General features: G+C 28.0%; 1 protein-coding gene across 1 annotated transcript in view; it reads right to left on the bottom strand.

The window, feature by feature from the left end:
- Window positions 1-12,066: 12,066 nt before the first annotated feature.
- The window catches only part of LOC136079803 (uncharacterized), a 46,862-nt gene continuing 33,070 nt past the window's right edge, over window positions 12,067-25,858 (bottom strand). Inside the window, exon 4 of the mRNA XM_065796338.1 lies at window positions 12,067-12,329. Coding sequence (XP_065652410.1) covers window positions 12,177-12,329 — 153 coding nt within the window. The 3' untranslated portion in view covers window positions 12,067-12,176. The remainder of the gene's footprint in view (window positions 12,330-25,858) is intronic.

The following is a 25,858-nucleotide window of genomic DNA, read 5'->3' as shown; positions in this document are numbered from 1 at the left end:
TTTCAACCTGATCAATGGAAATATGAGCATTTTTTTTATCTCAGGTTACAAACAGGCCCAATCCTAAAACACTCAACATCAATCCAGTTTTAGTAGAAATAAACAAATCCAATCCTGAAACACTCAACATCAATTCGGTTTCAGTAGAAATAAACGAATCCAATCCTGAAACACTCTACATCAATACAGTTATAATAGAAATAAATAGAATTTTTAAAGTCAAGAAAAAAATGTAAGCAACACCCTGAATGTAGAAAGTATACACCCTTATCCTTCTGCAAAAGCTCGTTTAGAAAAATCCAAAGGTGTTCGTTAAAAGCTCTCCTCTTCGATTCTAGCTGATACTCCAATTAAAGAGGCTCTTCGAAATCAACAACTTAAGCGAAATTTAAAAAAAAGAAACCTTTCTGAAAAACAAAGATATCGTACAAATAAACGCCAAAGGAAACCAAGATAAAAATTAAGTAACTCTAAATCTCTGAAGTTTCCATCAATGACATATAACAATGATGGGCTGATTGCAGACAGTGTGCAAGCTGGGCACAAAAAGTTTGCACAAGTGCAGATAATGCCAGCCAATATATTTGTGATTATTGTACTTTGACAATCTGATTAGTCTAAAATTGTATTAAGTAATTCAACTTATTTTAATTTTCAAGTCAGAAATATCAATGTCTCAATATACCGTTTTCTTGTTTTTAAGCTCCATTTAACACCCTAATTACTTTGCATAGTGTAACTTGCTATTCATTAAATAAAACAACTGAACTGCTAGTCCATTCAGTGTAAGGGAAGTAAATGGACCACTAAATAGTTTGGTATGGGTCACATTTATAGTATATTTTAGCTATGTTCTGTTTGCGCACTGGTTTACAACTTCCAAAATATTATACAATATACAATGGTAGTTAGTTAAAATATCAATCTTTCCTTCTAAATTAGTTTATCTACCATAGTTTTAACAATATAGATATTGATCTTATTTATAAAAAAAGGCTTATTTTGTGGTCCATTCAGTACAAGGGCCGGTCCATTCAGTACAATCAAAAGTACTGAATGGACCACTAAACAATTTGGTACGGGTTTATTTATCGCACATTTTTACTATGTTCTTTTAGCGCAATGGTTTACTACCTTTAAGGATAGTTCGTTAAATTTTTTTATGAATAGAACCAATAGAAGGGTATTAAATGCAGTCTTATTTTATATATCGTAATTATTGCTGTAAAATATATTTAAATGTATCAAATATAGCGCAAGTATAAAAACGAAAATCAAATATGAAGAATTCATAAAGTATTATTTTTATCATACAAAAGAATATATATATATATATATATATATATATATATATATATATATATATATATATATATATATATATATATATATATATATATATATATATATATATATATATATATATATATATATATATATATATATATAGTTATTAATTATTTAAAATATTCATTTTAAATAAATTAGCCCAAAATATCTTCAAATTCAAAATCGAAGGCAGTTTCTTCACTTTCACTCGTACCACTTTCACAATATTAGCGTATTAAATAAACTGCCGCCTTTTTCAAAAAGAACCAGGAAATTAACGCGGAAGTATACAGGGAAATATGCACCACTTTAAACAACTTTAAAGCCTGACCAACTACACCTTTTCAAGATGTAATTGCGAACATGAAAGTTGTAATTAAGAAACGTAAGATGTAATTGAGAAGACGCAAATTCTAATTGAGAAACGTAAGATGTAATTTAGAACATGAAAGTTGTAAATAAGAAATCGTAAGATGTAATTGAGAAGATAAAAGTTGTAATTGAGAAAAGTTTATAATATAGATAATCAGAAAAAAGTTCTTTGTATTTTTAATTTTGTTGACTTAGTTTACCATGTAATTTTCAATGAAATTTGTAATTTTGCTTGGATTCTAATTTGGCCGAAGGTGGCCATATGGGTTGGTTTTCAATAAATAATAATATAATATCAATAAAATATGAAAAGTCATGAAAAAGGCATTTGAGGTTTAGGTGGTAATTGGAAAAATCCTATTGGGTGTCAATTAAAACTTTTCTTTATTTTTGTTTGTGAAAAATTTAAATAAGACTCCTGATGAATAATAAATAAAACACAAATAATTTATTTACATAAAAATTTAAATTTAAACAACGTCATTAAAAATCATTGCAATACTCAGTTAAGCACCAAATTAGACGTCTTCCATATTTTAAATTGTTGCGTAATACGTGGTCGTATGTTGTACAACGCGTGTATTTTTATTTTGGACCTGATAGCTTCCACTGGGTTTAACATTGGGCTGTAAGGTCTTTATCGTAACAACTGAGCCGGTGAATTTTCAAACACCCTTTCTTAACGAGCGTGACATGGAGCATTGTCTGTTATGGCAACCAAATCCTTTAAACTATTCACGGATGTAACCCACTGGTTAGACAAAGCCAACATCCACTCCTTACAAGAACCTGCTTTAAATGATACTCTGCAAGTTTCCATTATGACGACATTTGTTGTTGATATAGCTGCAATGAAATGTATGTTTGCACCTTTTGAAGAAGGTATTTTTATTATCGCTCTTTTCCCCTGTTTGGTATGTCCTTGCGTTTTTCTACAAAAGAGGCTAAAGTTTGTTTTATCCAACCAAACTATCTGATGACCATTTGTGATGTGTTCGTTAATGTTCCTAACACATTCAGCTCTTTTTTGTTTGTTCTTATTACTATTCATTAGTAGGCTCTTTGTGCACTTTTTCAAATAAAAAAGTGCACAAAGAGCCTACTAGGTCTGCCTTCGAGGTAATTGACAAATGTGGTTGTGCTGACGCTAATAGTAAACTGTTTTAATATCTTTGTTTTAATGGCCACCAATGTCAACTGACAGTCACTTTGAATCCATGTTAGTATTTCTTTGATTTGATCATCGGTTAATTTTTTTTGTTCAAAGCCACCTCTTCCAATAAAATTTAAATTTCCGCTGCGGACCCAAGGGTATGCTGTCTTAAATTTGACACCTTACGTTTGCGCCAGAGTCACCCAATCTTAATTTCGCTCAGCACATTTATTTACTTTTCTTCTATCATTCTATAAAGATAAAACATAATGTTTTCCTTCAACTTGTTCAGTTGTATGTATTTCATATTTCCAAACTAGACAAGGTGGTTCTGGTTGTTCCAGAGGCGGAACAATCAGAACAACATTTCTGGTTGTTCCAGAAAGAAACAACCAGAACCACCTCGTCCAATTGTACAATAGTACAAATTCTAAATTTGATATTATTAACTTATTAAAATGCATGTTCAAGAAGTTCTTTTATAATGTCCTTTAAGCTTACATTGTGAATTCGCAATTACAAATAATGTATTCTCATTTACATATTACAATTTCTTAATTACAACTTTTGTTTTTTTATTTACATATTGCGGTTTCTTATTTACATGTTGGGTTTCTTATTTACATTTTAAAATTTCCTGATTACATGATGTGTTTCTTAATTACATATTGCAACTTCTAAATTACTTGTGGTACTTCTCAATTACATCTTACTTTTCTTAGTTACAACTTGCAAGTTCTCAATTACATCTTGAAAAGGTATAGTTTATCAACCAAATAAGCAAAATTATACAAAAAAGAAATTGTCTTTATTATTTAACAGTTCCTTATGTATTAGTTTACAAATTACCAAAGAATACTGAAAACCCGGATTATTATTTAAATTATTTAAACACATGCATATTTTGCCAGCTTTTTATCACACTAATTATTTATCTTTTAACATAGCACAGAATAATACGGAACAGTTATAGCTGTTTGAAATAACTTGTTCGATTTTTATTTTTTATTTTTACATCAAAGAATTTAAAAGTTTCATTATTTAAAAATATTGAATAAGAAAAGACGCTGATGCTGCCAATATTTTATAAAGTAGATTTTAAAAGTTAAACACTTGGAAACTTTCAATTGTATGATTCTGGAAAGTATATAACATATGTCTTATTAATTATAGAAGAAGGGTTTACTAGGAATGACGTATATTATTAAAAGGTCTATTACAGTGTTAATTACTAAGATGTTTATAGTTATATAAAGTAAATGCACTAAAATAAATGTTATACTGTTATTTCTAATAAATATAAAAAAAGTTTTTTTTTAAATTTCTTACTCTAATAATGTTTTTGCGTGTTAGCAAGTTGGTCCTATATGTTTTTTAGAAATGCAAATCAACAAAAGCCTTTATATTTTCCATGTTTGGAGAGTGCAAGCAGTTTTAAAGAAAATTATCCAATGACAATGTATTCAGTTGCAACTTCCAATTCTGAAAAATTACATGTTACAATCTCTACACCAATTTTTGACATTTAAACACCAATAATTTGGAAAAACATGATGCTTTTCAAATAGTATCACCGGAGTTTACAAACTACAAAGACAATGATATAAATATTGCGTTTAAAAATGGTTCGATACCAGAAAAACTGGTGCATAAAGTTATCTGATGCACTATACACAACATAGTAAATGAAAATAAACGTATTAAAAGTAGTGCAACTACTTTTAATACGTTTATTTTCATTTACAACAATGCAAGAGCTTATTAAAAAGTCAAATTCAATAGTCATAACATATCCGTCGTTGGCAAAGGCAGAAACATCTTATGTATGTTTTTTTTTCTCCCTAATATGTATTAAAAATGATAGATCAGAGTAATAAATATTACTCTGATCTATTATTTTTAATACATGTTAAAAATAATAGATCAGAGTAATATTTAAGTAGTAAAAAAATTAAATTTGTCAAATTTCCTAGTAATAAGGCACTTTTTAGCCTAGGCAGCTCCTCAAGGTACTGATTATTTTGAAGTTTTAGTTCCAAATTTTGATATGCTAATTAAACCGTTTTTGGCAAAAGCCTTTTTATTTGAGGAAAGAGGTTGCAATAAATTGCTGACCTCTGACACTTTGAGTTCTACATTGCCTAATGTGCATTCTAATTCCGAGGGCTGTATCCAATATTTATAACAATTAAATTTTTTCCATTTTCCGGATAATAGAAGAATGAGAAAGATATTAAAGCTATCTGAAGACGCTGAGCCTAACAGTTTTATGAGTGACTTGATAAAACGTATAGAAAAAGAAATTGAAATTATGATTTAGTTTTGTTTCTCAGAAAAATCTAAAGCCTCCAAATCGCCAACATTAAATAAGTTCATAAGTGCTTATAAAAGCATTATTTGGTTCCTGTGAAAAGTTCTGTTCTCTTTTTTAAATGTTCTATGCGGATTGACACGTAGTTTTAAAAGGTTTCGATAATGACATTTCCTTACTTGAATATGACATTATTGAACAGTTAGAACAATGCTTTACTAACATTTTCCTGACATTATGTTGCTTATTAAGAGTATTTTTAATATAATACTACTAGTAGAGTGTAATATACAGCAATATTTAATACTAGCAGAGTGATAACCTGTACTAGTACTTTCCCTCTTTTGGGAAAATCAATCACATTACTTAGGATTTGTAACTTTAGTAAATTTAAAATAAACTTTTTATTGATTACTTTTTAGATTCAAAAATCATCTCACTTCTTCAGAATTTAAGTTTTTCCATCAAAACTAAAAAGCAGTAAGAGAGTGGTTTCTCTCATTTTTGTCCTTGAGGTAAGTTTTTAAGTTTTATATACTTATTGTGCACAGCACTCTATGAAAGTCAAGGATAAGTCAGATAATTTTTATTATTTCAAAAATAAGGTCAGGGAAAACAAATGGGAAATGGAAAAACAAACTTCATTAAAATTCTCCCATTGTTCAAAGAGAAACATGAAATTTGTTTTTAAAATGACCAGCCTGATGCTATTTTGTTATTTATGTTAGAAGTTCAAATATTTAATCATCATTAAAAAATACTCAGGCTAGCTAGCAAAAAATTTGTAAACTTTTTCTAATTTGTTTTGATCAATTAATTTCTAATTTAATTGTTTTGATGATTAAACAAATTTGAATTCAATAAGTTTTTATTAGAGTAGTTAATAGGCTATACTTAAGTAACCTACTTATTGCTGTGTATTTTATTTTATAAACATGAAGACCCGGACACATGGATTAGCAGAAGAGCTGAAAATGTTCCCCTTCTTTTGGTGGATCAAGATTTGTTTATGCTAATTGTTCGGCAAATGATAATTGCTAATGTACAAGTTGGGAAAAAAGTTGTTCTTATTGATATAGCATTGCTTTATTTAATGAATTTTGATTATCCAAAAAAGCTACAAGATCAAACTAAATACGCTGCAGTATTTTTTTTTTGATGACAGAGGTAACCTAGCATACTTATTAAAATATTTCCGCATAGTTATGAAAGACTACTTTAAAGATTAGTATATATGTATATATATCATAGAACTGTGTATATATATATATATATATATATATATATATATATATATATATATATATATATATATATATATATATATATATATATATATATATATATAGTTATTTTGTTTGTATAGATATAAATATAAATTTTTTTAAAAACAAGCTTTTTTTGCTCATGCTCATGTTGTGGAAGTTATTCCTAATATTGTGTACACACTGCAAAAAATGAATTCTTACTTTAAGCAAAACAAACTTGCTTTAAGCAACTTTTTACTTAAAACAAGCAATTTTTTACTTGTCAGTATGGTAAGCAATTTTTTACTAAGCAAGAGTTTTTTTACTATACAAGAATTTAAAAAAAATCTTGCTTAGTAAAAAAATTCTTTCTTAGTAAAAAATTGCTTACCATACTGACAAGTAAAAAACTACTTGTTTTAAGTAAAAAGTTGCTTAAAACAATTTTTTTTTTTGCTTAAAATAAGAATTCATTTTTTGCTGTGTAAGTATAATAATATAATCAAATTTAGGATAGAAAAATGAGCAAGGAAAAAGTGGTAAAATAAAGAAGAGGAATGGTAATTCAGTTAGTTTATTTTTTTAAAAACCTTTTTAGTTCACATTTTATTTTTATTAAGTGATCTTTTATTAAGTGTCCTGATTAGTTCCATTTATTAGATCGTCTACTAAGAAGATCAGCCAGCAAAGAATTAAAGGGAACATACAAGGATAAAATTTTAAAAAAGTGGTAAGTGATAACATTTTTTTTTATTGTTTAGAGGGACAAATTAATGAAAGGATAAGTTAGTGTTTTTATGATTAGTTGTTTTTAAAAGTATTTGAGTAATTAGTTATTTTAAAAAAACACTTATTTAGTTACAATATAGCATAGTTACATTTATGTTAACGTTTTATGCATTTTCATTATCTAATATTTCTTTTTTGGTTTTCTACTTATCATAAGTAGAAAGCTAAAAAGGAAATATTAGTTAGTAAAAATAATTAGGAAATTTTATGATGTTAGGTAATATTATAAAATAAAAATAAGTCTTAGAACTCTACCCTTATTCAATAACAGTATAATTCTGATATAACTTTTTACTAATATAAATGATAGATAATTTTAATAAAAATTTCATAATTTGCTACTTATTGTTGTTGGTTTTATTTATATATTTAATAATAGTATTTTTATATAGATATTTTTATATATATATTTATATATAGAGAAGTTAAGTCAGGAAAGTTTAATTTTAATTATTTCATTTTTTAATTCGACAAAAAATAGTTCAGCGTAGTGTTGCCAATATTATTGACATTAATAATAATATTTTTTCAATATAAATTAAACATTATTAGTTATTTGCATAGTAAATGTTTCATTTTATTGCATTTCACTTGTTCAAATGAATTTTTTTTTTCTTTATATGGTTTTATGCAACGCAGTATAATAAATGTTTATAGTTTCAATTAGTTAGCATAAGGCTAAACAAAGTTTAACTATATTATATCTTTTGAAGTTTGTATAATTTCTGAAGATAATAACTATATCAACATTAATACCTATAAATGATTAAAAGTTGCAAACATATTTTAAAATGCCATTTTTTTGTATTTTTTTTTCTTTGTAATGTTTAGTGACCCCAACATCAAGTAACGGTAAGAATGTAAATTAAGGTTTTTCGATTTGAAGAATAATTTGATAAATTTAGAAAATAATAAAGTTATAAATTTTTTAATGTAACTTTTAGCTACATCTACTTCTACCTCCACTCGTAAGTTTGTAAATTATAATATTTCGATTGTCAATTAATTAAAAAAGAAATGGAACAATCAAACTTTAAATTTTCCGCATGTATTCTTAAGTTGTATCTATTTCTACCACCACCGTTAAGTTTGTAAATTATACTATTTTGATTGTCAATTAATTAAATAAAACTTGAAATTATTTAATGCAAAATTTTATATGTATTCTTTAGTTGCGTCTACTTCTAACTCCACTAGTAAGCTTGTGAATTATAGTATTTTGATTGTCAATTAATTATGCTAAATTTGAAATAATTGAATTTAAAGCTTTTTGTAGGTATTCTTTAGTTGCATCTACTTCTACCACCACCCATAATTTTTTTAAGTAGTGTATAGTGTTTTAGATTAAACATAAATTTATAAAGTATAATGTTTTGTTAGGGCAACTTTAATTAAGACCTATTCAATTACCAACAGTAAGTATTTAAATTATAGTATTTCTATTTCAAAATTAAATTTGAAAATTAATGTAGTTAATAATGCCTTTTTGTAATATTTAGTTGCAAATACTTCTACTGTCAATGATAAGTTTGGAAATTATAGTGTTCTAAAAGGAACTGCAAGTGGTGTAGCTTTAAAAAGAGGTAACGCAAGTGGTGGGACTTGCAGCATTTTTGATTGACTCTGATAAGCTCTTGTGGATAAAATCTAGCTTATGTTCTCGTCGTGTATGTTGTTAAAAATAGTTGTTATTAAGTTTCATTAATGAAATTTAAATTTACAAACATTCACTGAAAGCCAAGACACAAATTTATACTAAAGACTTCTAAATTTATTTTTAAATTTATTATTATCAACTTTTATTTGTAGGTTGGAGGGGGGTTCAAACTCCACGTTCTCAGAAAGTAGGGCATGAGCTGAAAAAAATGATACTCTTACTTGTCTTGTAATGTGGTAAATATGTTTTTACATTAATTTGTATCATTTTAAATAATAGCATTTTTGCTTTTTTTCAAACTTTTTTCAAGCTCCTTTTTGCCCTGTTTAGCCCCCTTAATACATCCAGTAGTAAAAGTTCAATAAAAATTTGTATTAAAAATTTATTCTATTGAAATTAGAATTACATTTTGTATATAGAAATGACTAATTTCGCAAAATAGACGCTCTTGGCATTTCAATAAGAATTAACAAAGTTTTAACAATTTAGGTGATGAAAAACTAAATTTTAACCACAGTTTCTTCGACAAATCCACATATCAAAATTTTAGGACTTAAAACGACATAACTTTTTGACCTTTGTTAGTTTTTTTATAATTTTTTTCACCTTTAAAACTGTTTATTAAAGGACTTTCTAATGACACATAACATTCTAATATATGATTAATTTAAAGTTTTAATGCTACGTACCTATCTTTTACAACAATGTTGCAAAAATATTCTGAACATACAAGAGTTAGCAAAATGCACAAAAATAAAAAAATAGTCTTCTGTTTGTGGAGAAGAATTAGCTGAAAATTCAGTTATTGTTTTTAAAGAAAGTTTTCTTTCACTTAATCAAATAGATTTGGTACAAGAATTATATAAAACTTCAACATTCTTTGGAAATATGCCATTCCATGCTCTCTTTTTTTTTCTGCTAATATTTCGTTTGTTTATTTTTTTAAAGTTCGTTTTCTTTCTTGTTTATTACTTATAATAGATTTTAAATTTGTTACTAATTAATAATAAATCACTAATACAATACTTAATACTAATAACAATAGGGTCTAATACAATAGTAACACCATGAATCTTTGAATAGTGCTTCAACAAAATTCTCGACATTCAAATTTCTTTAAAAGCAATGTTGATAAATTAACAATTAAAAGCAGGATAGACACAAAAAAAAGACATAGCTTGCAAGTTTGGTAGTCGGTAAAATGCGAACTGCGAACCGTTAACTGCAAACCGGTAAAATGCGAACTTTTTTGCGAACCATGGTTCTATTAGTTGATGGCGATGCAATACTTTTTATTTACATTTGCCGTTAAATTGTTCATTTTGCTATATATTTTATGAACTTTTTGCGGAAACATAAATAATATTCAATTAAAAAGAAATATAATTCAAATAGAATTAATCAAATTCCATTATATTTAATTCAAATGAAAAAACTAATGAGCAAACGTTTTTTTAAATATTATAACTGAAGTGGTCATTAAAATATGTCTGGTTAAGATAAATAAAAAATATAAAATTTCCTATTTTGACCAAAAATTAGTATTTTAATTATGCTCTACCACCTTAAACCACGGATCTCTAGCTTCTGAGACATGCAAGCTACGAGGGTTGTCCCAGAACTACCTAGCTTTACAAAGAAAACACATAAATTTTGAAAAAAGAATAAGCATGGCTGAAAGCCTCAACCTTTAAAAGCTTAACTGTGAAGTTTAATTTTTTTGTGTTTTTTCTTTTCAAGTCATTAATAGTGAACGTTTTCAGTAAACTTTAAATATGGAGAAAATTGGTAATTGTTACGTCATTCAATATTTTCATTTATAAGGTCTCAGTCCAACCGATATCAAAAGTGAACTAGATTCTGCTCTAGGGGAGTCTGCTCTCTTATTTACAACTGTGAAATATTGGGTTGCAGAGTTTAAAAGAGGACGTATAGCCTGTCAAGATAAAACCCGCAGTGGTAAACCAAATGGGGTCACCACGCCAGAAATGGTTAAAAAGATCCACAAAATCATACTGAACGATCGTCGATTGAAAGTGCGTGAGTTAGCTGATATGGCAGTCATATCAAAAAGTGAAGTACATTGCATACTGACTGAAAATTTGGACATGAAAAAGCTGCGTGCACGATGGGTGCCGCGTTTACTCACAATCGATTAAAAACAACGTCGTGAGGATGTTTCGATGAACTGTTTGGCGATGTTTCACAAAAATATGGCCGAGTTTTTGCGTCAATTTTTAACTATTGATGAAACATGGGTTCAATATTTCACTTTTGAAACAAAGGACAATTGAAACAATGGACCAAAAGGTGAGAATCGGCTCCGAAGAAGGCAAAAACAACTTCACTGGTTGGAAAAGTTATGGAGTAAGTTTTTTGGGATGCGCGAGGGATAGTTTTCATTGATTATCTTCAAAAAGAACAAACCATCAACGGCGCATATTATGCAAACTTATAGCAGCGTTTGAGAGAATAAATCAAGGAAAAACATCCGCATTTGGCTAAGAAGAAAGTTTTGTTTTACCAAGACAATGCACTGGTTCACACAGCTGTTATTACCATGGCTAAAATTAATGAACTAAAGTTTGAATTGCTTTCTCACGCACCCTAATCACCAGATTTAGCGCCCTCAGATGATTTACTGATTCCAAGCTTGAAAAAATGGCTTGGTGGGAGAAGTGTTTTTAACAAATGAAGAGGTAGAGCCTGGGGTTGATGGCTATTTTGCAGGGTTCGATGGTTCTTACTATAAATAAGGTATCGAACCAATTAAAAATTGCTGGGAAGAGTGCATTGATCTAAAAGAGAACTATGTTAAGAAACAAAAATAGATTTTTTCAAAATTATTGTGTTTTTTTTGTTAGACTAGGTAGTTCTGGGACTACCCTTGTACGAGCCACTGCGCAACAGCTGCTTAATTTAAACGTTTTAATCCATCATATTATTTAATGTTAAAATGATATTGTACAGTTTTTTAAATTTAAATTTTTTTTCGGGATTCTTTAATTTTTTTATGAATGCTGGTGCCTAGTTTTGATTTTATTAACACTTAAGCAAATTAAACTTTGATGAATTAACCAATCAATAAAATTATATACTTTAGTACGTTAGGAATAGATTTTTAAAATAAAGATCAAAGTATCTAATCATATCAAATACATATTTCTTTTTATTAAAGTACTCTACTATAAAAATAAATAATGCAAAGTAAAAATCAATTTATAAATTTTAACATGACCAAAATTTTACATTTGACATTATGCATTCTCTTCGTTTTCTAATTCCTTACTTTCGGGATTTTTTCGACGATCTAACAAATCATAATGCTTGTTTCTGAACTTTTTTATATAAATCATCAAGAAACTTTTGCTCAGATTTTGAAATCTTTTTTTTAGAATAGGTAGTTGTTACTGGCGGAAGATTCATAATGATTTGATCAAATTTTTCTACAATGGCTTCCCAAATCGGAATCTAAAAGAATAACATTAATAAAAACTTTAAGAAAAAGTAGTTACATTAGTATTAACATTATTATTAAAATTAAAAAAAACAAAAAAAAAACAGTTTTTGGTTAAATAGTCTAAAGCAATCCAATATCACTCTGTAACAAAAAAATTTCAGGTTTGACATCCTTATTTTATCTTTCTCCAAAATTCTACAGAACTATCTAGGGGTTAACTAAAGCCTTTAATTCATAAAACAGTTAATTTGTAAGCCAAGTGTTTTAATTTATAAATAATGGAAAGATTGCTAAATAGGAGAAATACCTTTGTATGTAAAGCACTCGAGCGTGACTTATCCAAAAAAAACAGTATTAAATTTGATATACGTCAATCATTAAAAATAGGTCTGGATAACAATACACGGACTAGCAACTAATATAGATTAGAAATAATAGATATGCTACTATTATGCAACTATGTCAACTTAATATATAATTGAGTTAATAGAATGGCAAATACTATTAGTTAAATTTTTGTTGTTCTCGCAACAAAAATTGAAACCAAAAATACAAAATAAATTGATTTAAAGTCTTGTTTTAAAAACTAATAAAGCTATTTTTGATTGTAAGTTAAAGGTGATAGCTTACTATTTATTCCTTTTTTTTATTGCTCTTATACTGTTTAATCTTTTACTGCCATTTTTAAGGCATTAACATATAATAAAAATCCAAGTTAGATGATCCATAAATATATTTAACATGTGTATTAGGGTGTCGCAAAAAATTATAAAAATTTAAAAATCAAATGACTATACCCTCCAAACTATGTAATATGGTCTATAAAGATAGAATATAACGGGTGATGCGGAAGTTATCGGACAAATCTTAATTTCATTATTTGAGCATAATAATTAGTTTTTGTGGTTTTATGCGTAGGCATAAACGTTCTATAAATTATAAACTTTATTATTTGAAACGCAATTATTTAAAATGAGGTTAAATGCAGCTGAACGAGAATCTTTTCGAAAGCGACTAAAAATGTTTTTTGTAAATAAACCTAATATAAAAAAAAAACAACCGTAAATCATTTTGAAAAGGAAGGATTTGCTCGAAGTACAATATATGATAACCTAAAAAGACTTAAAACTGTTAAATCGTTTTCTGATAGAAAGCACCCTAGTCGTCCGACATCCTGGACTAGAGAAAAGAAAGCCGAATTAACGAGACTTGTCAACAATTGAAAAGGGGTCAGTCAGAGAAAAATAGGTATTAAATTCGGTGTAAATCAATCGGCAATTGGTCGTCAGTTAAAATGAATATTAAATATAGAAAACGTGAAAAGACTCCAAAATACACTATGGAACAACAAATAAAGGCAAAGAAAAGAAGCAGGAAACTAGTCAACTAACTCTGTAACACAAAATCGCTTCTAGTCATCGATGACGAAAAATACTTTTGTTTTGCAGGGGACAACATGCCTGGAAATTCTGGATACTACACAAACAACAAAAAGACATGCTCAGAAAGTGTTCGTTTTATAGGAAAAGAGAAATTTCAAAAAAAATTATTAATGTGGATAGCCATATCTGACCGTGGTATGTCCGAGCTATTTTTTCGCACTTCCAAGGCTGTAGCGATCAATTCATCAATCTATATTAATGAATGTTTAGAAAAACGACTTCTTCCATTTATTCACAAGTATCATGGAGACTTTAACAATTTTTGGCCAGATTTAGCAAGTTCTCATTATTCTAAAGATTCTCTAAATTGGATGGACTAATATGTCTACTACGTTGAAAAAGAATCCAATCCCCTAAATGTGCCTCAAGCACGACCAATTGAAAATTTTTGGGGACATTTGGCACAGAAGGTTTACGAGGGAGATTGGCAAGCTTCAACAGAGCAAGTTTTGATTGATTGCATTAAAGTAAAATTACAAGAAATTGATTTAAACTTTTTACAGTCGCATATGAAAGGCGTCAGAATTGAGATCAATTGCAGATGGTGGTGTTTTTTCATATAAAAAATCATATATTTTTATTAAAAGATAAATACTTTATTTAAAAAAAATATAATAGTAGTTTGTTTTTTTATTAATAAATAAGTTATTGACGTTTTTATTTTGTCCGATAACTTCCGCATCACGCGTTATAAAAAATTTTGATACAAAGTTTGCAACTTTGCTAAATGTGCAATTATAAATTCAGAGAGATTTATATTTTTTTACGGCTTTACGCGCATAATAATGAGACAATTTTCCTTCAATAAATATAAAAAACCCCAACTTTTATTTTGCAAAATTATATAATAAAATAAACAACTGTCACAGAGAGGATAAATGAATTACAAAGTTAAAACTCTTTTTTTATTAAATAAAAAGCATAGGAAAACTGTTATAAAGTATACGCTTTTGTGAGTTGATATTTTGGCATTTTGGTTTGTAGTTTTTTTCTATGATCTTTTGCAACAAGCATTATATTTTGTTTTTGATCATTATTTGTAAAAGTCTTGTATAAGCTTGATGTTCCTTTCTGCGCAATTGTTAATAGTAGAGAGATATTTTACAAATAAACAGAACTTACGAAAACTTTCAGTATTATCCTAAGAATTTACTCCACCGTAAACCCATTGTTTAACTTCGTTTTTTGAAATTCCAATAATTTTAAAAAGATTCTGGACCAACCAGAAGAGATAATGTTGTTTTGGACTCAAGAACTATAATAATTTGAGGATACCCAATATGAAATGCAGGCATAGGAAATTTAAATAGGTTATTAATCATTTTTATTTTTTCATTGTCTTCAACGTCGCGATCTCCAATTGCTAACACAACAAGCTGAGGAGTTAAGTACCGAGAGTGTCGTTTTATACTCTTTGTTAAAGACTGTCCTAATTGGTCATCGTATTGCTCTTGTATTTTAAGACTTGCCCTGAAAGCATTGAGGTCATTCTTGGGTGCTTTTGAAGACTGAGAGCTTTTTAAAAACTATGGTGCATAAAGAATGATGGTAAAAAAACTTCCCTTCTGCACCTCATATTCTTCCTTTTCTGTCATTATTTTAACAACATTTTTTGTCATTTCCAATGTAAGGAGGTAAATTCATTCTGCCATAAAACGTGTCTCATGACAAGCGCCAGGTTGATGGAATTTAAAATTAATTACATTTCCAACAAGATAAAAAACAACAAGCCAGGCAAAGGTTTCTATAATCACCTTTTGCAAAAGTATTTTTGAGTAGAGCTTTTGATCAGAAAGTAAGGGCATCTTTTGCAAGATTGTACAACACTGAATCAACTTCTAGTTTATCCCAACTTATTTTTACAATATTATTTAGAGAGTTCACTTCTGTACAAACTTCATTCCACTTTTTTTTTAATTTTAAATATAATACTCTATTGGGACTGTTTGTCTTTCCTGTGAGTACTTCCATGAAGTGAGAAATATGCAGCTCATATATTCGATGCCTGCATAACAACCATATTAAAGGGAGATTAAGTTTTACGCTCAGCAAATGAATTGCTCCAGCATATTTCCCCAAGTTACTACTGTTTGTATCGCAGCAGCAAGCAAACAGTTGATTAACACACTCATAATATTCTAATTATGAGTGTGTTAATCAACTTTTATTAGTTCAATTGTCTGGCATGCTCCAGTACCATTTTTTAATTAGACAATCCCAAGCAATATACCGTCGCAATCTGGAGCGTCTGGAGAGCTAACGCTCACAGCCAATCTGTCATAAAGAACAGATATTTGAAGGTCTTCTGAAATTTCTTTAACTAGTTTAGTGTCAAAATGTAGAACTAGACTTTTACCTTTTAGTAAATCAGTTATTTGCTTTCTTAGAAGGTCCCCTGTTGACTGAATTATCTAAAACCGTTTTCTGTGAACAAAAGATCTAGATATGTTTATTTCTTTAAAATTAACATTAGATTTGGAAATAATGGCAGACATAATTGCGGTCTGAGGACGTATTCAAATATTATATCTTGTTGCCACAATTGATGTTGCTTTAATAAGCTCATCAGGAGTAAGCTCCATGATTATTTTAGTCATTTTCTTTAATCTAAAAGTGTTTAATAAAAAAATTTTTCATAATAAATAAGAGTTAATATGCCTCTATCAATAATAAAGTTGTTCTGAAAATAAAACAAATACTTGATTATAAATAAAAATTATTTTTAATAACTTATTAGTTCACTATTACCTTTTTTTTTTCCTCATAAGTTTTTCTTCAAATTCATCATCTGTTGACGAGTCAAATTTGCAGTCGGCTGTTTCAAATCCATCTAAATTTTTACTACATGTTGGTATACTATTATTTGGTTTCCTTAAACTCTATGAATCTCTTTTTGTTTTTCTATAATTAGAAATCTGAGTCTCCTCTTTTCAGTTCTAGCTCTGTGAGCCATATCATAATTTTCCTCAATGAACATTTCCTTTCATTCATTTGGTCTTTAAAGAATTCTAGATCATTTTCAACTATTTCTAGATAACTATTAGCTGCTCTTATTTTCTGCTCAAAATCCATTTTTGAAATATTAAAAAGATTACTTAATTCGAACTTAAATTCTTCTACTAGAATGTTACGTTTTGTTTTATCTTTAAACTCAAGTGATTTCATTCTAAGCATTTTAGTGTATTTTTTAATGAACTTCTTTAATTTGTCCCTAACTAAATAATAAAAAAAAAATCATTTTATCGATAACAATTACAGTTAAGCTAACAAAAAACAAATACGAACTGAAAAAATACTCATTATTTTAAAGGTTACTAATTACCTTACTTGAGCTCCTTTCTGAACATAATCTCCAAAACCTGCTTTGATCCATACAGAAATTACTTCGGCAACAACACAATTGATCCCAAAATGATTAACGCAAACTCCTTCAAAACACACAAGTTCAAATCCAAGACGTTTTTGTGGACACGCAATTTGAAACTTTGACGGCCTGAATCTGTAGCTTTTTTCAGAGTTAAATTATAGGTAATATCTCAACACATTTCCCACAGAAGGTAGTTGGTTTGTTTGCAATTTGTTTATAGGATAATTAAGAAGGTAAACAGTTCTTCTAGGACTAATAGAGCAGTTGTATTTTCTCTTTGCACCTTGCTTTATTTTCGTTTTTGAACATTCCATGTTAAAAACAATAAAAATTGATATTGCGAACACTTACGCACTAGTTAAAATTATTTAACGAGTAAATCTATTAGAAATGTTTAAAAAGATACTTAAGCTTATCTAATAAATCTTTCTGTATGATTTTAACAAAAATGCTTTTTTCATAACAATTATTACAAAAGCGAAAGTAACAAAAATCCGGAAAAAATTGTTAGATCCAAATTTTCAAAATATACATCTTGCAATTGTCGACTAAATGAACCATAACATATGGGTATTTTCTTTTTCTACAGACTAAATCCCAAACATTTAAGGGTATAGTCTTTTTTTTTTTTTTTTTTGGAACAGCCTAATGTGTATACATACATTTATTTTTAATAAGGTTACTAAGTTGCTCCAAGACGTCCTTGTTTTCTTGTCACTATAGAAAAGTAAATAGAAAGTTTACACCTATTACCGTTGTTACAAATAGCGCTAGAGCTAGATTTGAACCTTGGGAATCACGTTTTAAAAGCAAACGCTTTAACCTCTGCGTTCTGGCTGCTCATATTTGCATATAATTAAATTATGCCATTTCGCTCCGTTGATGTTTAAATGCAGAACTTTTATTGCTGTACTATTGCTGTTGCACTGTTTATTTTTTCAAGTAAAAACACTGGTAAGCAAGGAGGCGCGAGTTTCTTAGTTAAATGTTCTTCCGCGGTTCTCTGTGCTAAGGCTGTTAGGGAATCTGGGAGCACCTTAATAACATATAAACTCCTATTCTTTATTACCTGCGGTATTAAAGAAAAAGAATTTAAAGAGCATAGATCTATCCCAAACAGCGTGGGGATTTCAAATATCTAGACGTCTGTCAAAACGGTGCTGCACCTTTACTAATTTAGGGAGAATTGAATAAGGTCTTGACCCAAGAAAGTCACTTATACGGGTAAAGGTACTTACATTCTAGTTAACAAAGGCGATAAAAATAAAATCTGACTAAACGTTCAAAAAAAGTATTTCTTATATTTTGATTCGTTAGTCTATACTTTTTGTACGAAACTTTATGAGATTTTAAAAATAAATTTCATCTTATTTTTCTTTTAAATATAAAGTTTGTTTTAAAAATTAAAATTCGTATTCAAATAAGTAAAGATTTCTCCTATACATCTAAATTTTAAGTAAGGCTTAAAAAGGTTATTATACATTCATTTATTATTTAATCACAGTTTAACAAATATTTTAGAATGAGTCCAATTGTTACAAATTAAATCTATATTGCTTTAATGAATACAAAGACTTTCACTTATCAAAGTTTCTTTTTATTATTATTACTTTTATTATCAACTTACAGTTTTGTTATATCATTATCGTACTTAAATCATTTAACAGTTATTAAGCAATTATTTAGTAATTTATAATATCTTTAATATAATAATGGTATTAAAAGATATTTAAGTTGCTAAATCCTATACACATAATTTAATAATATTATTATTAGTAGTAATAAACAAGTTTTAAAAAGTATTGAAAGGGATTGCTATGTTGATTACGTAACCACCTTTATTTAGTTTCATTTTAAAGAGTTAGATTTATCAAGTTCTAAGTTTAGTTCAGTTGATTTTATCAAGTCCTTTAGTGTTACGAATAGATTTATATTTAATGGTTATACCAAAAAAAAATTATTTCTTTTAATTATTAAGTCTTAAAGCTTTTAACTTTTTTTATTTTCAGGTTTATAAAATTTGCTTTTTAAATGCTAAACGAAATATTCTAAGAAAGAACTATGCTTCGTTAAAAGAAATAGGTGAGGACCAATGATAAGATTAAAAGATAAAAATAAAAAAAAAGCAACACCCTAGTTATAACAAATAACATAAAATCTGTTGTATAATTTACTAACCGTTTAATAATACGCTTTGAAAGATAATGAAAATTTTTAAATGATATTTGATATTTTCAATATTTTATGATTTTATGTTTTTTGTTACATTTTTGTTTACAATATTTTATGATTTAAAGTGAATAAAATCTAATTAAGATAATAATTGAATAATAATTTCTTATTTCAGTTGTTATATAATGCATCCTTAAAGCCTTTCACTTGATGACAATTTATAATAACTGTTATGATTAATTGTTTAATATAATCTTTTCCTATTCCTGCAATTAACTATCATTTTAATACTTCAAGCCATAGTGGTCTAATATCATTTTTCTGAACTTGGCTCGACATCATCTTTTTGATCTCAGCCCGGCGTCTTTTATTCTTGGCCTAAAGCCAGCGTACTGACATCGTTCTGATGAGCAAAAGTAATGCCAGCTGGACTTCAAAATACTACCATTGACCATTTTTATATTAAAAAAAAAACAAACATTATGCCAACGTAGGGCTGAAGTGTATATGCTATCTGGAAGTGGGACTGCTAGACGTAACATCTAATTCTATACCACCTGTTGCATATTCTGTTGCATTTGCTTTATAAGCAAATGTAACATTTGATTTTAAGTAAACACAAGAAAAAGTGAACTTCCTGTTATTAATACTAAGATTTTTTATGTCTACAATGGTATCTATTTTTGTCAGTAATATAGTTGGTATCATCATATATTTATAAATATATTTATGCAAAGTTGGGGTGTTACTAAGTAAATTTACTGCATTACTTTTTGCAGTGCTTCTACATGTAACGAGTTACATTTAAAACGCAGTATATTTACTTTTACTTTTCGTTACTTTTCAGACTTATTTTTTAACTTTGTAACGGGTTACTTTCATAAAAAACTTATACGTTAAGTTTTATTTCAAGATGGTTTAAAACTTATTTCTTGTATATTAATGTTTGATGTAATCAATTTTTGCGACACTCAAAAGTAATTTTTAATTTGTAACTATTTCCAACATTCTGTAATTTTTTAAAGCTACTTAAGTATTTTGGTTTAAGAGTACTTTTATTTATTTTATATTTACTTTGTTACTTTTAGAGCCATTACTTTTACTTTTTACTTAAGTATTTTTAAAATGTAACGGCTCCAACCCTGCCCGTAAGTTGCTATATGTATGTTTGTGTTCTGTATGAATCTCTGGCATGGTGTTAACTCACCCGTAAGTTAGAACATGTATTTTTGTGTTATGTTTGAACCTTTTTTGGAGTGTTAGCTTAGTTACCAACTAGTGACTAAAACTGTGTAACATATAGCTGTTTATTGAAACAAAAAGGCAAAATTTTCACGGGGCTAATTTACTAATAGTGTTAACTAAAGTAAAACAAAATTTTTTTAAATTTTTTTTTATTTGAGGCAGTATAATGAAAGTTAATTTTTTACAAAAAATTTTTAAAAAACTTTCAGTGGATGTTTTTCCTTGAAAAAAAGTGGGCAGCTCTGCCCTGATTAGAAAGAACACAGTATCTGCAAAAGATCCACTTGCACATTTGCATTGCACATTATTGAAAAAAAAAGGCAAAATTTTAACGGGGCTAATTTACTATTAGGTAATGGTATTGTGAAATTAAAACATCTAAAACAAATACTTAGAGGTTATATATGGTGCTCTTACTTACACACTAGGTCAAAAAATAATGTTGAATAGTATTACCCCAAAAAAACTTATCTTAAAACCTGAATAACTGTTTTCTTTTATTTATAAAGGCAGTTCTGTTTTTGTTTATTGTACAAACTTTGCTACCAATATAAAGTAATGTTAAATTTTTGGTTTAAAATTGCTGCCAAAATAAAAAGTAAGTTTTTTTTGTATAAATTTTGCACTTAAAAATACATTATTAATTATTTTTATAGTTTGTATAAACTTTTTCCAGGGTAGGGTAAATTGGCGAACTTTTTTTATTGAAGCCTCGGGCGGGCCCCAAGAAAATTTTTTATAAAATTTTCGAAGCTACTCTTTTAATACACTTCAAGACTACTCTTTTTAGAAAAAAAGAGTCATCTCAAGTGCGTGTATGGAAGTTAAAAGAAACTAATATAGTTCCCCTAGTTAAGTGGAAAACTCTCAGGCGATGTAAAGCATATAAATCCAGCATCTAATCCTTGTATATTTCTTACCAAAAAATATGAAATCCTAAATTATAAAAATACTTATCTATTGAATAAAAGAAATGAGATTGTTTTTAAGACAGATATTTTAATTCATGTCTGTACCATGGATGAAAGGATAGTCGGATGCGATCGCAATCCTTTGAGATTGTTTCTAAGACAGATATATATACGAAGGGTGCAAGGGGAAAACCAGCAATGTCACATTTTTGGATATTTCGAGTTATTCACCATATTATATGGCAAGTATTTTGCTGCATCATTGCAATAAATAAATCATTAAAGTAAAATGAACAGATAAACTAAATTTAAAACCTAAAAAGAAATTATGAAACTAAATAGCTTGTTATATGGGTCTTAAACTTTCTTTTTTCGTTTTCTCAAAATGAAAAAATTGTGACATCACCGGTTTCCCCTTGCACCCTTCACACGCATATATATATATATATATATATATATATATATATATATATATATATATATATATATATATATATATATATATATATATATATGATATATATATATATATATATATATATATATATATATATATATATATATATATATATATATATATATATATATATATAGGTTAGATGAAAGGTTAGATGAAAGAAAAAACGTTTTGATAGTACTTTAAGTTTCATGCCACTTTTGGCACTGATTAGCCATATATATAAATCAAGAAAAAACCGTTTGAAAATACAATTAAAAAACTGTTACAAAATTCAAAAAAAAACAAGGGAATGAGATCTGACCTCAAATAATAATAATAATAAAAGTAACAATAACAATAATAATAATAATAATAATAATAATAATAAGAAGAAGAAGAAGAAGAAGAAGAAGAACAAGAACAAGAACAAGAACAAGAACAAGAACAAGAACAAGAACAAGAACAAGAACAAGAACAAGAACAAAAACAACAACAACAACAACTACAACAACAATAATAATAATATCGAGAAACATCTTTACTAATCGTCTGCGTGTTAAAAAGAAAGAATCTGTTTCTATGTCTGCACCTAGAAACAATATCACTTTATTCAATAGATTAGTATTTTTGTAATTTAGGATTTATAATTTTTCGGTGAGACATTATACAATATTAAGATGCTGGATTATAGGCTTTACATTGCCTGTGAATTTTTTAATTAACTATAGGAAATAATTTACCTTCTTTTAACTTTCGTACCTGCTTTTGAGATATATATTTATATATAAAATTTAAATAAAATATATGTTTATATATTTAGGGGAGAGTAGGACATCATGATACACTTTTGGTTTTTGACAGTTTTTTTAGTACACAATTTTTTGGCCATTGATTAAATTTGTAAAATAAAATTTTACCTATAAAACTATATTTATTAAATACCAAGATGTAACAGGTTAAACTTGTAAGACTATTTAAAGAATAATTTGAAATTTGTGTTAAGGTACTCCACCCATGGGCTACCTTGACACAAACTATTAGCATCATTAAAAAAGAAAGTAAAAGTTTAAAAATTAGAGAAAAAGTAGATTTTTATTTAAAAAAAAAATTAATACTTATAACCCAAATAACGCATCCAATGATCTAAATCTTTTTTCAGAATCCAGAAATCAGAATTTCAAAAATCCAGACAATAAATTAAAAAAAAAGCGTCAATGAATAATAGCTTCGTATCGAAATTGGATCTCCTAGTATTTACATAATAATATTTACACAAATCTCTTATAACTGACTATAAATGTAACAAATAATTTTTAAAACTGCTTATGACAAAATGAAGTTTTATTTTACATTTTCATTATACATGTCGCTACCCTCTGTCACCACGCCACGTATTTATATATATTTTTATATATTTTAAGTACGAACTTTTGGTTGCTTGTTGTCTTTGGGTTTGCAGAAATGAAGATTTACTATTTATACTCTCATATATAAAAATCCAGTAAAATATTTGACTCCATTACAAAGTTTAACTTAACTTCACGTTTTGTTTGAGCGTTGTCAATTCTTACTGAATCTTGCAATTAACTTATCAATACTTTTTAGACTAGCTACAACTCTGAAACTTTCAGCGCTAGTATAATCCGCTTGTATGTCGCATATTAAAGCATTTTCCAGGGCTATTGATACAATGGGGAACAAGTGCCCTTCCCACCCTAACTTTTTTTTTTATATATAATGAAAAACATTTTAGAAAAAATCATTGAAAAGGATGTCTTTAAAATTTTTTTAAATTTACTTGTTGTTATTCAGGTAATAAAAGCGGAAGCTCATATAACAGAGCACGTCAAAAATAAAAAAAGTGAAAACTGACCAAACAAAAAATCATTTTATTCGAAAATGAGTGAGAGCTATTTTTAAGCATTTTAATATATAATTAAGTTTTAGCATTTCACGACTTAAATTAGGTCTTTTTTCAACAAAGGCATTGTTTCAAGCATATGCGGAAACAATGCATACTATGCGTTGAATACTATGTTAACTTTGTTCAAGTTATCTTCATTATTTAATTTTAATTGCATACTATATTAACGCTGTTCAAGTTATTGACATTATTTAATTCTTTATTCATTAAATTACTATTTAAAAAGTATATATTTTGAAAGTCTTGGTTTATTTATAACAGTATACAACTGAAACTTATCAATATCATACAGTGTCTCAAAAAATTATCCAACCAAACAAGTTTTTCCCAAAAATAAATGTTTACGCTCTAAATTATACTAAAAACAATGAATAGCGGTACTTACTTTTTCCTGTCATTTTTTTTTCTATTGGGAATAGTATGTTATTTAGCGTTCATATTTTTTGATTCATGCTTCATTTGGTTTATTATTTGTCATAAAAGAAACTTAGTATCAAATAGGCTTGTAAAAAAATTATCCGACCAAGCGATATTTAGGTAAGTTTAATTAATTTTATGTGAAACTTGTTGAAATATTTTAGCAAATTTTTATACAATTAATGAAATTGCATAACAAAAAACTGTTTTTTTGTAGTAAAAAAAAAGAAGTTTCGTTTAAAAAAAAGGTTTCATGTTTTTTTAAGTAAAATGGTTGGAAGTAAACGTCACTGGACTGTTTCTCAGAGAAATTTAGCTGTCGATCTAGTCAATCAGGGTAAATCCTATCGTCAGGTGCAACAAGAGACTGGAATTCCTCATAATACAGTATCCAACATAATAAAGAAGTATAATTTGATCGGTACAACAGCCACAAAAAAAGGGCAGGGTCGCAAAAAAAATAAAGACTTCTAAGAGTTTTGATAGAAACTTAATTATACAAGTCAAGAAAAATCGCTTCATTTCTGCTCGAAAACTGGCTGAGCAAGCTGAAGAGAATTATGGAATCAAGTTATCCCATCAGACAATCAGAAATCGTATCCGAGACCAGGGATTTCCAGGACAACTTGTGCGTAATAAACCATATTTGAGTAAGAAACACATGAAAAGAAGATTGGAGTTTGCTCAGAATTTCAAAAACATGTCGTTAAATATTTAACTCTTTTTTTTGTGTGTGTGTTTTTTTAATATCAATTATTCACCTCCGCAAGGCCACTACAGTCAAGGACGCTACTTTTGTGGTTACAACCCTCTCTTACTCCAAAACGCAAACCATGGAGCGAAGAATCGAAATTCAACTTAAAGTTATCTAATGGAGCCCAAAAAGTTTGGAGAAAAGCTGGAGAAGCCTACAAATTAAGCTGCTTGAGAGAAACTGTCAAGAATGGTGGTGGTAACGTGATGTTATGGGGTTCAATGGCATGGAAGGGTGTCGGAAAACTCCAATTTATTGATACTATAATGGATCAGGTGCAATACAGAAACATAATAAAGCAAAATTTGAAGTCATCTGCTTGAAAACTTCGGGTAGGATCTGATTTTGCATTTCAGCAAGATAATGATCCCAACCATAGTGCCACTAAAACCAAGGAGTGGTTTGCTGAAAATAATGTTGAGGTCTTGGAATGGCCCGCACAATCACCGAACCTTAATCCCATTGAACATTTGTGGGAAATTTTAGTCAGAAAAATTGAAGATCGGTCATTTTCCAAAAAAGATAACCTCAAAGTGGTAATTGAAGAAGCTTGGGAAAAGATTCAACCAGAAGAAACAAAATCTTAAATTGAATCAATGCCTAGACGTCTAGAAGCTGTAATCCAAGCAAAGGGAGGCCCAACAAAGTATTAAAATAATTGTTTTGTTATATAATAATATAAAAATACAGCACTTTTTTTAGGAAAAAATATTTTAAAAAATGTTTGGTCGGATAATTTTTTGGGATACTGTACAATAATTAGCATTTTAGTTACTTAGTTAATCATACATGTTTGATTTATAAAACGTAACTAAATATATTACTTATGCCGAGTTTCGTAAGTTTTTTTTTTTTTGAAATATATATTT

This window comes from Hydra vulgaris, chromosome 04 (genome assembly GCF_038396675.1).
Source record: "Hydra vulgaris chromosome 04, alternate assembly HydraT2T_AEP".
In the NCBI taxonomy this organism is placed as follows: Eukaryota; Metazoa; Cnidaria; class Hydrozoa; order Anthoathecata; family Hydridae; genus Hydra; species Hydra vulgaris.
This window is presented reverse-complemented; position numbering and strand designations above follow the sequence as displayed.